The sequence below is a fragment of the Drosophila ficusphila genome, unplaced genomic scaffold, assembly GCF_018152265.1.
Source record: "Drosophila ficusphila isolate 14025-0441.05 unplaced genomic scaffold, ASM1815226v1 contig_412, whole genome shotgun sequence".
Classification (NCBI taxonomy): domain Eukaryota; kingdom Metazoa; phylum Arthropoda; class Insecta; order Diptera; family Drosophilidae; genus Drosophila; species Drosophila ficusphila.
This window is the reverse complement of record NW_025064326.1, coordinates 1,198,003-1,212,595: the sequence shown is the minus strand read 5'-3', so window position 1 is coordinate 1,212,595 and position 14,593 is coordinate 1,198,003. Positions and strand designations below refer to the sequence as shown.

Genomic DNA, 14,593 nt, shown 5'->3' with positions numbered 1-14,593 from the left:
AAAGCACTTTCCACAAAAGGAGGCGCCAGCGAAAATAAACAAACAAATGGCAAAAGAAACAAAGACGAACAGACAGACATTCAGAGAGGGATGGCTAGAGAAGTGCGAGCGGGACGGCAGATAGGCCCGCTCATGTGCGTGTAAAGGATTTCAAGGACTACAACATTAAGGGGCAGAAGTATGGCAAGAATTTGTGCATGAACAATGGATGAGATAAAAAACAGAAAAACAGAAAAAATAAAACACAAAAATCAGCCGAGAAGAACCCCAAAAAACACACAACATCCACTCATTGAAGAGGTTGTCTTCAAAGGGGGAAAAGGAGGGGAATCAACAACTGCGGCAAGGATATGAAGTACCCAACCAACACAGGCGCAGACCGGATGTCATTAAGGTGCGCGTGGGTGTGTGCACTGGGAAAAACTACTGGCTCAGATATCGTCAGAAAGTAAAAACTGGGAATTCTTAAAAAAGTAACTAAAAACTAATGTTAACTGTGCTAAAAGTATACATTTTATAGCATTTCCCACGTTTATAATACTTCATATACAAGCTTGACTATATATATGCTGAAGTACACGTATCGAAAAATGTAGTTTTGTTTTTATTTTTCTCATTGATTTTCGTTTCTAAAATGACATACTTTTGTTTCTCCGTGCAACAGGTATGGAAATGAACTGCAGTTGGAAAAGCGTGCAACTGAAAATGGCCAAGTGGAATGGCCAAGAGGAAAGTGCCAAACAGGAAGACAGAGGAAGGGGTGCGGTAAAGAGGAGAGCGAGGAGGAGGAGCATCGTGATGAGCAACGGCAAAGAAAGCAATTTGCAGGAGCAGCTGAAAGCAGAAGGACACCCAAGGAAATGTTTAACAACAGGGCAGCTTTAATTCGACAACAACATTCAGGGGTCAATGGTGGCGCCAACGTGAGAGAAAACCGAATTGTTGTAAGGGATATACGAATTAACGCTTACGCAGACGGTAAGAGTACGGAAAAACAACACAGGAAATGTTAAGCCGAGATATAAAATCAGAGTCCAAAAAGGTGCAAATGAAAAGGGGAAAAGTAATTTGTACTCTCTATCATGTTTAACAAATAGCTAACACGACTGTTTAGTAACAATATTTTTTAAATATTATAACTGATAGAAACATTGAACCGGGAAATCACTTATATAACAGACTTTGCCAAGGCAATTAGAGATCCGGTAAAGCGCAAAATCTGTAATGAAAAGTATTTAAATACAGCTAATAAATTGATTTAAAAACAAACCGAAGTCAGTGTCTCCAAAGAGGGCGAAAAGAAGGGAATTTTGATAGTGAGAACTCGCTGGGCACGAGCCACCATCAGAAGAGTCATCTTTTGTACGCGGACACTGTGTGCGTACCACTGACTGGAAAATATAGAGCGGGCTAGATCGGAGCACTATGGAATATAGAGGTAAAGAAGTACAAAATACAATATTTCAATAAGAAAAAGACTCGATGATAAATACCGCTTCCATAATATGGGAGCCTCCTAGGCAGTACAAAAAGATTTCCGTGCCCACGGCACACGTGTAAACCACATAAACAATAATTCCCAGGCCAGAGAACTAATCGTAAAATAAATATATATAAAAGCAATATTATCTTAACTGATAAAATACCCACCAACAAAATGTCCAATACACTGGTGCCAATAATCAAGCTGGATGTGACAAAGTGGCCCAGTGTTATTTCCACCATGACACCCGACAATCTCTGAGTCAATTCGGCCACCTCATTGTGTCGGTCCACCAGCTTTTCCATTTCGCGAACCACCCGAGCTTCGTTCTCTTCGGAGGGAGTCTCTGCGATGTCTTTTACCTCTAACAAATCTCCAACATCATCCCGCAGGCAAAGCAGCAGGACGGTGAAATACAAACAGAATCCCAGGAAGAAACCATCCGCTCCCACGAAAGAAACCACTGTGATGTAGCCATGCCAATGGACGAGGATATAGGTGATGGGATAAAGCGGCAGCCGGAGCAGGGGATCGGGGAATCTAAAAAGATGTATTTTAAAAATAAATTCCCTTCCCTAAATTCATCTACATCATTTTGAAGGGCGTCTCGTAGATCCAATCCTTTCCATGGGCGCGCCTTAGGATATTATCCAACAAATGCCGGACAGAGTAGGAAGTGCTGGTGCAGAAGCCACAGCAGAGCAGCAGGAAGGTCAGTCGAGTGGAGAGTGTGTAGAACCTCTTCTTGTAGCCCAACTTCCGCTCAGATCTCTGCTGCTCCGTCAGGAACCGCACCCGCTGGATCAAGCTCTTCAATTGATCGCGGTAATACCAAATGGCGACCATCTTGACCAGCGACAAAATACTCGAGGCCACCGGGCAAAGGGCATCCAGTGCAGTGGCTATGTTAATCGGAATATAGTGGATCCCGTAGTAGGCCTCCGCATAGCAGCCATAGGTGAGGATGAAGAAGTTGAAGAAGCTCCAGAGCCTCACGGGCAGAGTGCGCTCCTGTTCCGGATAGAAGCCAATCAGCGATAGTGCGAACTTCGGCACCAGAAAGTAGTGGCGCTCCATGGGAAACGAGGAGGTCAGGAAGCGGGGCAACATCTTCCACTGCGGGGACGGCAAACACTTGTCAGCTTCAGCTTTCAGCTCATAATGCCTCGACCCTCGGCCTTTTATACCCTTGGAAACTGAACGTACATATATAGATATTGAGGAGCACACAAAGCACTTGTGCAGCATAATTGATGAGCTGGGCGTTGTCCTTGCGCAAAGTTCGATGGGTTTTACAAATTGTTAACCCACAATTAGGCGACGTTTTTGTGAAAGGCGGCGTGGCAAATTGAGCGTGCTCGTAATTAAAGTTTAGTTTTCGGTAAACGATTTTTAATGTCCCTACCATGAATTTTGTATGCGATAAGCAGGTGGAATACAGAGGCAGAGGCATGGGCATAAAAGGGGGTTCAGTATCTACTTCAGTTATAATAAGTGGGGTTTCTGCAAACTCTGCAATTCACAGGAGCTCCCAATACATATTCTGTTACCATATTAAAACAAAATATTAAATAGGTCCCTTACCCCTTTGTTCTGAAAATCAAACACTGTGATCGCCGTTCAAAGCCAAATTGAGTTCCCATAAAGGAATATGTGGACACGGTTGGACGACCTGCAATTTGGACTTCAGCAAGTGTTGCCCGACAACTTGCAGTTTAAATAAATATTTTATAAGCTGTCCAACTAGATGCTCTCACATGAATGCCGTGATTATGCAAACTGCAGCTATTCGGCCTATGCAAGGCAGGCCAATAAATTAATTTAGCTGGATGGCCGACTGGCTGACTTGCTGGTTGAATGGATGAACGAAAATTCGGGTCCCTGGGAAAGTGGGCCGAGGAAAGAGGCTGAACCAACGCTGTCGCTAGATGTTCCGCCTACCTGGAGGCTAGCTAACACGGAGAGAAAATATTGTCTCGTAGGTATGAGTAACCTTCAATGTAGAAGGTTCCATTGGTCAACGGGAGGTATACGTAATATTCTGATTAGCTTATAAGATGGTTGAGTTCTGATTGACAAACTATCCGGTTGATTTTCTCAGTGCGTAAATTCTTCTGTCTGAAAAGCCCCAAGCCAATATCCCAAGCCGGAGCCGTAGAGCGAGCGTAAAACGCAGCCGGAGAATCCTCCGACCACTCCGACCTGGCAACGGAATGGATGAACGGATGGACGGACGGATGGATGGACGGACATACGAGTGGATAGATTGACGGACGGAGGAGACTGGCTCTTTGCATAATTGATGGCTGCAGGTGTATTTGCGCTCAAATGAGGCATGCTAAACACATGCCTTTGACACTTATACACAGGTCCTGACCGAGGACACACACGTGTCCTGCCGGGCAGCGAGACAAAAACTAAAACTGAGCTCCTCCGTTGGCAAGGACACAAGGAGAGCCGAACAAAAACATTAGGAAAAATGTGTAAACACAATGCGAATGTAAATATTTAATTAAAAGACCATAGATGGCAGCAGCAGAGTCATGAGGCAATTTAAGAGAGTAGTCTGTTAAACATGTTTTAGGATTTTTTAGCAGTGAACGGTTTTAAATAAGTGGGTCACTTTCAGATTTTATATAATAGAATTGTGCCTATCATAAATTAAAATGCGAATGCAAATCACTTTGGGAGCTCCCTTATACAATATGTACTTTGTAAATATTAAAATGGCCACTGACAACTTACTTCAGCTTTAACCTAATCTTATGGTAAGTATCCAACTCCATCCAGACACGTTTATATATTAACCCTCTCGGGCCGATGCGATACGATCTTCCGCTGGGTGATAACTTTATTCAACTTTAAATTTTGTTTAACATCGCCCAACAATATCCCACCTAACACAAAAGGCCCATGGGCCAACACAGGACCCTCGAACGAAAGGATCGAAAGCGTCCATTCAAATTGAAAAATTTACGTGGAAAACATGCAAATTTATGCCATAAACACAATGAGTTTAATGTGCGAGCGGGAGGCCCTAAAAAACGAGGAAAGCAAGCGCACCTCAACCTGTGTAAACTTATGGCCTGACAGTTTTAACCGCATTCAGGGGACGATTTGTAGGCCACACGACCAGGCCCAAAAAAAACGAGAAGTGCGCCAAAGAGAAATATATAAAACAGTCCATTTTTTTTGCGGCAAACACATTGGCCACCTATTTTCTTTTTTTTCGTGCCTGCTCTGACATTTTATTGACAAAATTATTGAACACGTTTTGACCGTGCCACACAAATCCAGCCGTAGCAGCTATGGCAACATAATGGCGACTCCTCCATAAAGGCCTCTATTGTCGAACGCCCCAGGTCAGGGGGCGTGGCACGGGTGAAGGGGTGGAGGGGCGGAGGGGAGGGGCTGAGTGGTATAATGGCCACGGAGAGTTGAGGCGCCGCGCGTCGGCCATTGAATTTATATGAATTTATAATTGAAAATTAAACAACTAGCCGGCGCTATCCAATGCTTGGATGCTCTTGAAAAGCTTTAATTAAACTGGATTTTTTTTGCCTTTTTTACTGTTACAACAAAAGTGAAAAAAATCCTATGAGGCTTAAAGGTAAATAGCCAGGCTTTGGTTGCTAGATATTTTCATAAACTATAAAATACTATATTAAAGTGGGTAGTGTTTAAAATCAAATCGCAGCCTTGTACAAATTATAGCTTTTGGCTGAGGAACCAATAGTTTGCAGTCTGCTGAATAGTTTAAAACAAATGTCAGCATAATGAATGGCTTATTTAAATCACCCAGAAATGATTTCGGCCTAGAAGAGTAAGCAAAGCACGTTGAGTGCAGGTCGGCCACGTTGCATTTATAATGACAAATGCATTTTTGATAAAACCCGCTGAGCGTCAAAACTCCCATTTCGATGTGTGTGTTGTGTATGTGTGTGTCTGAGTGTGTGTGTGCTCTGGCTAATTTGTTTGCCCATTGGCAAGTGAGCTTGTGTGTGCTCGCATGAAAGCGATATGTCAATTTGGAACAAGCCCACGCGACACACCTATCAAATTTATTGTACAACATATCCTCGCTCCCGCGGAGAAGCACTCGCCCGACCACTCAGCGTTTCGGGGAGCCTCCCACCGAGAGCTGCCGCCTTTTGTTCGCCGATAAACTTAATTTGAATAATAAATTACGTTGATATTTAATCAGCGTTGTCCTGCGATAAAATCCAATGGCCCCCCGAGAAAATAAGGGGCGAAAGGGACCGAGCGGCTGTCGTGCAGCTGATAATGGTAAGCCGAGGGTCCTGGCCGCGAATCCTTCGCACGCACTGGCCATAAACTGCATGAAGTCATTATCGTTAAGCGGAATTTGTGTTAATCTGATAACAAAATTATGAACAATTAACTCATTGCATGCGAATTGAAAATTTAAAGCGGCGCAGCTCGAAAAAAGGCGATCTGAATGCCGTCAAACCGACATTAATGCCACACTTGAAGAAAAGGTTTTTCTCAGATATATAGAATATACTAATAAAGAACAGAATTTAATTTATTTATGGGTTCAATGCATGATTCAAAATCACCTTGGTTTTTCAAGAAATTAAACAAACAATTTTTAGGCACTTCTTTAATAGGTCACGTTTATTTGGCTGAAATGAACGTAGATGTACATATTAATGAAGGTCTGTTTATCTGTACATGGCAGTAATAATCATAGACCACGAGGCCAATGCACTCGGGAAAACCCAGACATCGCACAATGAGAGACAAATGCAAATTAAGCCCGTAAACAATGCCGTATATTCATATGGCCCAGGCGGCGGCAGTGGCACAAATAAATTGGCCTAAAAATATAAAAAGGCTAAAAAGCCACCGCCAGCAGCCGCCACGGCAACAATAAAAGTTGTACACTTCGCTTACATGGCAATTATGTTAAAATATTCAGGCAGAAATGCGATGCGAGGAATGCGAACAGGTGAGACATAATGACTGCCTGATGACCTCTATCCTGGGTAAAAGATGCGGACAATGTTGTAAACGGTATATAGCCAGACGTATTTGGAATATAATCAATTAAAAAAGTGTTATTTCATTATAAAGTATTTAAATAATAAGCGAAATCAGCCCACTGAGTTCTCTTTTGTTTAAAATATTTTAACCGATTAAAGCGACAAATTTATGCACACAACTCTGTGTCCTTAAAAGCATATTAATGAGAACTTATGATAAGTAAATACCCACCAAATCAAATAAACGTTAAAATAATATCATCGGAGCACGAACATAAATATTTGGCAGCCTTTCTGGAAGCACAGAATTCGGCAAACAAATACGCAATAAAGTTGTTAGAAGTCAAGTGCAGCGCGCAGCTGGAAAATATGCTAAAATAAAATATCTCTGCTTTGCATTCGTGCGGGTGTGCAACATATGTTTCTCATGCGATTCCATTAAACAAATACAAACACAACGCAAAATGGCAGCCCGCCCTGCAATTATGGAAGGTTGGGGGAGGGGGTGTTATTTTGTGGTTTCCGCCGGAAATGGCACACTAAAAACGGGAGAAAGCGCAAAGTTGTCAGTTTCAGAACACACAGCGCACAAAACGGCCGAAAAAGGAAGCTACAGGACCTGAAACCATTAAAAACTAATGAGATTTAAATGCAAATTCTAGTTTCTAGCGTTCTCCCCCGCGGCGCAACCATTGGCTATGTGGCCGTGTGTGTGAATGTTGTGGCAAATGACTAAATTTACATAAAAACCATTGTGCCGGAAAATGGCGTGAGAAGCGGTTTACCTACGAAAACCCCCACCTGTCTGGGAAATTAGGAGTATCGATTTAGAGCTAGAATCGGGCTAATCAAATAACAGGTGTTTGAAACTGGCAGGTATTTGTGTGCTAAATCAAGCATTGGCAATTGATAAATCTGATTTATTCACTGAGATGTGAGAAGAAGCTAAGCTGATTATTATACAATTATTTCTTATCCCTGCATATCAGCGAAATAAATGTAATAACCATTGCATAATATAAACTTTTATTATCTCACTGTCGAAAGAGCCTCCCATCGCGATTTTTGTCCCATTTAAAATATAACACTTTTAATTTTTTTGGTTGCGCCTTAATTTGGTCACTGCGGTCATTTTGGCAAATGTTTGCCAACGACAAGTGGTCATTGTCGTTGTTGGTCAACCCCCGCCCCTCTCCGCCCAGCAGCTGTTGCAAATTTAATTCGGCCCAATGAAAAGTGCGAAAATGGCTGAGAGAGGCAATTAAATTTGCATGCCCGTAAATATATAATTTAAATGAAAATGAGCCCTTACATTTTTTCACCCACTTTCCCGTTTTTTTCCCGCCAGCTAATTGCTTCTAATGAGCAATCTTAAAAAGATGATACGCAGAATGAAAACAACTTTTCTCGTTTCTCGTTTGCTGTTTGTCATGTGTCGGCAAAATGTTGACAATGAAAATGATTATGACTGACTGCATGCTGGGGTGTATGTTACCCCACTGAGGAGCTGGTGGAGGTGGTTAAGGTTTAAGGGGGAAGAGAAGGGAAAAGGGAATGGGAATGGGAAAGGGGATAGGGGATAGGGAATCAGCCTTGTCGGCTGCTGTTTGAAATTGCTGCGACGTGTAAATGTCGCTAATGTGCCGGCGACACCGACGACGACAATGTGGAAATAGCAAAGGAAAGCACTGAGAAAAAAGAAACTCCATACTTTAAGTAAGTAATTACAAGAGCTGCAAGCTCCCTAGGAACGATGGAAATATAGGCAATGAAAGCTGAATTATATGTTACTATATACAATCGATTTTCAATTATAGAAGTTCATGGATTTGTTTTCCGCAGTGAACGGATGAGAATGGCTACTGTTCCCGTGATGGAGGAACGTTGGCCATCATGCCCAGCTGCAGGTAGGTGTTTTGGTAAGCTTTCGGCCTTGTCTGAGCCAATGTCAAAAGCGCTACCGCTGACAGAGAATCAGACGGGGAGGAGGATTGAAGGGGTGGCTAGCGGGGGAAAAGGGGGCGGTACCATTATGGCACACATCGTTGGCCATAAGGTTAAGCTGTTTTCATCACACTCCCGCTGAATGGGGCGCCAGCTGTCGCCATCAAAGTCAAACTGCTGCAAATTAGATTTTTATGTTAATTAAACACATTCTAATAAACATTTGCCAAGCCCACACACTCCCACACACACACGCACACACACGCATTCGGAATGTGCCGAAATCAGATTTCCCGTCTCGGATTCGGCAAATAAATTGTTTGGAAATGATCTTAATTCGCTTAAGAAATTTCGCCAAGCAGCAGACAAATCGATGATTGAGTGAGTGGTGCAGTAAATGACTCAATGGCTGACTGAACGAATGAAGCGAGTTCGAGAGCAAGTCATTGAGAAAGGCGGCGACTTACGACAGGTGAAAGGTGAAAGGCGAAAGTTGAGCGATTAAATGACACGGATTCCCAGCAGCTTATTGAGAGATTAACCCTTGAGTGAGCGGAAAACTTTGGGGCAAATTAATAGTTTCCAGAGAAACGGGGGAGCCGCGAAGTTCCTCAATCATCTTAGTTACTCAAACGTTTCCATTTATAAACTTACAAATGATAGTAAGCTGGAACGAAGGCAAAAAACGAGTTATAATCTTACGTTATGCAGAGCTTTGGGTAGCTAGCTTTAATGTCAGTTGCCAACCATATGTATATAAGAAGATGTAGACAGACAGCCAGTGATATGTGTATTTGAATCCCTCTCGAAACCCATCCCAAAACCGAATCAAAGAGTTGTCAACTTGCAAGTCAAACATCCCCGTAAGCCAAAGCCACTTGTAAAGTCAAAGTCATTCAAAATATATGCATACTTCATTTCATAAATTACGCTGGCATTAAAAGCGCACATAGACATTACCGTCCCAGCAGCCGGGTAACCACTTACCCACCCGCTTACCCGCCCATTACCAGCCCAAACCGAAGCTCCCCGAGCAATTGATGCACAACATAAATCTTCGGGCATGTGAAGAGAGTTCCACAAAGTCAACCTGAGAAGTGGGAGCTGAGTTTCGGATTCCAGGAAAAGCGGGGAAAAGCGGAGCACCTATCAGTCGCTGCTATTTATCATTTAGCTGCCCCCACCGGTTAGTCATTTTTTTCTGCGGCATTTTCCATTCGGTGTGAGTTATTGCAATTCTGCAACAATTTTTCTTTCGAGTGCCGTTGGCCACTTCAAGACTTTCATATCAAGTTCAGTTTGTCGGGAAAAGGATTTGAGAAGCGGAACGACGGCAGGTGGTCCATCTATATTTCCCCGCCGCGTGCACTGCGATGAAAAATGGGTCTCATTGAGGAGCTCATTTCGGAGTCAAGGGCCTAGACTCAATCAATTTCAATACCTGAGATAAATTCTGTGGGGCTGCCATTTGATTGTTAAAGTATTTCAGAAGAGGTTTAAAGAGCTTTCCATTAACGTTTTGTCGGACCAGTTCTTGTTCTATTTATATGAAATTCTATTTCCTATCTAACATTACAAACTTTTATTTAGCGTGTAAGCCTGTCACCTCTTCCCTCGGCTGTTTTGTGATTTTAATGCCGATTGACAGGGAGCAGGAAGCGGGCAAAGGGAAAGAAAGAAAAGGGAGCGGGAACTGAGACTGAAGACTTGGTTAAGTCAGTGTCAGGCAGTGTTATCCTCGCTGTCCGTCCCCCAGCTCGTCCTGGCCGGACGGACAGTGCCTTGGTAATGGACTTGGCACTTTGCAACTCGCCCATTCAAAGTGTGTGTGTAAGAAGTTTAAATCGCAACCGGCGGGCGGAGGAGCGGGAGTCCTGCGATGCTCACACTTGAATAAATACCAGGAAGAGCCGGATGACGATGGCGACGTAGTCATTGCAATTGCAAATAAATAAGAAAGCCGTGCGCAGGACTCCCGAGGAATCCAGCAGGACGGGCGACAAAGTTGCCCAGCAGCAAAATGTGCGGGTGGGCAGAACTGACGGGAAAGGGACGGGTTTTAAGTTGCTCGTAATAAAATTGCTGCAAGGACTTGAGAAAAGTGCAAAAATGAAGTGCACAGATGCTTATCAACTCGGCATTCCACGCCTCCTTCCCCCTCCCCTTTCCCGGCCCCTTTCCCTGATTTTCTCACACTGCAATCGCTGCTTTTCCTCAGTCAAGTTGCAGATACTTTTGCTATGATTTAACCGACACCTTTTCCTGGACAGAGCAGCGGGAGGAGCGGCGGGCTTGGGCCAGACAGATAGAGCAGCCTGTGTGGGTGTCAAAAAATGTGAAATATCCTCGGTCCGAAGGCAAAGCTGCACAGCGAGAAATCTGACTTGGAAACCAATCATCCAGAAACAAAGAACTACTGCTTCTAATGCTTACTTAGTATTATTATTATATTCAATAGTTATTAAAGAGGGATGAATTATCTGTAAATATGTTTGTCCTGTTGGCTTACCGATCTCCTACTTGCAAACACCTTTGATTTGATTTTAAATCTTCTAAAACTGTTCCATTTTCTCGCAGTAGCTCCACCTGCTTCCATTTGGGGCCAGAAGAAATGCTAAGTAGTCTGTCCGTGAGTCGGATGCCCAGAGTGGAGCAGCAGATGGAAGGGGCCTTTCCAAAAGCAACAGGGAGCAGGGGCGGTGGGCGGGGGGCGTGTCAAAGCTCATTACTTGTTGTCATGTTGCGATTACGCTGGCAAAGCTTACGTTACGTAAATGTAATTCATAGCCATGTGGGCTGTGAGGAGAGCAGAGCAGGAGTACGTTCAAGGACTCCCCGGGAATCGCAGACAGGAGGAACCGGAGGGAGGGGAGCACAGGTACATCCAGCTTCCAACTTCGGTGTCATTATGAAGTTGCTGCTCCTGTTCCAGGGCAGGTCCTTCCCACATTCCATGTCCTGTGATGTATGGCTGTCATTTCACACATGCGAGCTGGAGAAAGATTGTCTGACTGATTGTGAAATGCGTTCGTATCTGTGTGCTGTAAGCCTTTGCTAACTAGCTGCTCACAGATTTGTAGCAGTTACTAAAAGTTCACTTACGGCAAGAAGCCGTCTAAGCCGGGATAAAAGCGGAAAAACCAGGGGAAAAAACCCCACAAGAGGGAATAAAAACAGCAGTCAATCCATAAGGCAGCCAACTAGCTGGCGATAATGTGACTTTCGTTCAACAAGCTCACTGCAATTTCTGTTGGCCAATTGTTTAGTTTTCCCCTCCCTCTCCCCACTTTTTGTTGGCCAATAAGAGTGCTACATGGGGCCTCCCCCGCTTTTCCATTTCCACTGTTATCGGTTAATTAAAATGAGCTTGCCAGCGGAATGAAAAGAAAAGTTTTACATTTGGCTGTGTGCCCTGCAAATAGGATTTGATGGAATACTTTGTGGCTTAACGTTAAGTTTCAAGTACTTGATTTCTAGAATGAGGTTAAATTGTACGCATTTCTTTCATACACAATATGCTTTATAATATATCACCTATACGAGTTTTCCCCTGGCTGAAAAGACAATGCCCTTTAATCAAGGCTCTTAATTTGATAACAAGTTTTGTAAATTTAATATCCCCCAGGCAGTATCTTTCGGTTTATCATTCCCCCTGTGCTTCCCTGTACCCAGAGCATTACCATTTACCGGGAAAAATAAACTTTCCCAAAGCAAAAATTGTTGCTAAATGGTTTATGCACACATGGAAGCCGGCTGGAGAAAAAAAATGCAAAAAAAAACAAAGAATAAATAACCGAACAGAGAAAACAACAAGTTAGGGGAACACAGGGGGGAAGGGGAAAATAAATGCAACATGTAATGATTGCAAAAGTTATAAAACGTAAATTAAGTTGAACGAATGAAGAGTTACCGACCTGCGCCAGCATAATGTAATGAAAATGGGAAAAAATGCGACGAGGAATACGAGTATTCTGGCGAACAGAAGCCAACATGTTGGCAATGTTGTTTCCAACTTTTAATGCGGGGAAGCTGTCGAGAAAAACTGTTGGAAAAACTATGAAATTAACTGCTTATTAAGGCCAGCCAGAGAAGCCCGTGATGGATTCTGCGTTCTAGGCGGACTACTTCAAGTTTGTCAAGTGAAACTTTCTGCCAAATGGCATGGAAAATGTTACCGCAAGCGGGAAACAGACGACGTCGGAGCATCATTAATTATTTTGCTCATTAGCGTGTGTAAGAGACATTACTAACCAGGCGAAAGCAACCAGCAAGAACAAAAACAACAGCCAGCGCAACAAATGCTGCGCAAGAAATTCTTGAAATTTTCTTAGTTAAGGTTTCGGTTTCCTCTGGCAGCGCAGACATCCTTTTCCTTCGTCCTGCGTATCTGTGTCGTGTCAAAAGCAGCAAATGCTGCAAAAAACTGCAATTGAAAATGGCACACAGAATGTAGATGAAACGCTGAATACGTAAAGTGTGCGTACGATGGTAAAACTTCTGGAGTGCGAGTGCCCTGTATCGATTGCAAGGAGAGGGTATGATGGGCGATGGCCCAAGTGAAAAGTCGCTTAAAGTATAGTTCGATATGTTCCCATACCCAAGCAGATGGCCAAACGTTTTTAAAATCGATCGGACAAGAAGTTTAACGTTAGAAGGTACTAATAACAAACTGATTTTATCAACTCCTCTAAAACCATTTTCCAACTCGTAAAGGGATATATAACAGGTTGTGTATTTATGGACTTCCAAAACCAACTTAGGTGCCGTTCATTCGAGTTTTCTGCCCTCGAGGAACTTTGCAGTTTGATAAAAGCAATTGCAGACTGCAACAACTAAAGCAAAAGCAAAGCAGAAGCTGTTGCAGTGGCAGCATCAAGATGTCGTTGCTGTCGTCATCGCTGTCTGTTGCGTCACGTAAAAGGGCCAGAAGGGGGTTGAGGGGCCAAGGGGGAAACTAGGGAAAACTAGGGAAGAGCATTCAAAGTCAAATCTACACAATGGCTTCAAAATGTGTGCTTAAACATTTTATTTATCACGCCAAATGCATGCATATGTGAGCAGGAAATGGGCGAACGTGTGCGAGTGGGAAAAATATGCGAACTTTCTGCATCACGTTGCTGGTATTCAATGATTTTTCAAACACTTCCCCCTTCGCATTTATCGCAATTGTCTGCATTTCATGGTGTTTTTTTCGGAGAAGGAGCGCTGCTCTTTCTTATCTGTGTGCTCTTTGTTTTTCTTGGTGAAATGCTCAAATTCCAAGTTTGAGCCAAGTTCCAAAAGGGGTTCGTCGGTATCTCCTAATGCTGCGATTATACTTTCTCCAACTTTTACTACTCGGCTACGTGAATCGTCATATAAGGCCATCAAATAGTGGGAAATTGTTATATTTTGAAAACGATTTAAGACGCTAAGGATTAGAAAAATCTTAGCTAAACCCATTACTTTGTCAATTTTAATCTGATTCCAAAGTAGCAAACCTCTAAATGTTTGTAATCACATCCTTGATGAAACTGGATTCAAAATGACCGCTCCTTATCTCAGATTTTTGTAAGTTTTCGATGGTGAATTTATACGTTTATAAAAACATGTAATTTCCCAAAACAAAAGCTGCTTCAATAAACAGAAAGTCATTTCGTTCTTTTCCTTCCCTTTTGGACTTGGAACACCCTCAACCTTTCCTTTAGATAACGACCTGTGAAAATCTCAATTTAAATTAAAAGCAAAAAAATTAAATTGAATGCAATGAACCATTAAACGGGCACATAATCATTGATCTTTTAATCAATTTGGGCGGCCCAATAAAACAGAGGAGAACGCGAAAAGGGCCAAGAGTCATAAAACACTGTCTATGTATAAGTTCACCTTTCGCTGGGCAGATTAGGGCAACTTTTAAATGGTTTTAATGGGCTTTTTATGGTCAGAACGAACGCCAGTTCGCAGCTTAACCTTCACGACGTATGAGTAATGAGAGTTTTAGTGCCCCGCATTGATTTTCCATCTTTCCCGTTTTCCATTTTCCATTTCATACCCTACTCTACCCTAATTACAGGAGCTGCTTCTACGGCTGCTTTTGGGCTGTCACGAGATTAGAGGAGGGCAAACTTTCCACTGCCCAGATCTTTTTGGGAGAGAAACTCGCCTTCCTCTGGAGGCTGTG

The 14,593-nt window shown here is 43.0% G+C and overlaps 1 protein-coding gene across 1 annotated transcript; it reads right to left on the bottom strand.

The window, feature by feature from the left end:
* Positions 1 to 1,168: 1,168 nt before the first annotated feature.
* Positions 1,169 to 2,593, bottom strand: LOC108091442 (odorant receptor 24a). Its single transcript, XM_017190636.1, has 5 exons — positions 2,073 to 2,593; positions 1,651 to 2,023; positions 1,494 to 1,592; positions 1,271 to 1,423; positions 1,169 to 1,219 (listed from the first exon to the last, which is right to left on the bottom strand). Exons 1-5 carry the CDS (start codon positions 2,591 to 2,593, stop codon positions 1,169 to 1,171), a joined length of 1,197 nt encoding a protein of 398 aa, XP_017046125.1.
* Between the last annotated feature and the right edge of the window lie 12,000 nt (positions 2,594 to 14,593).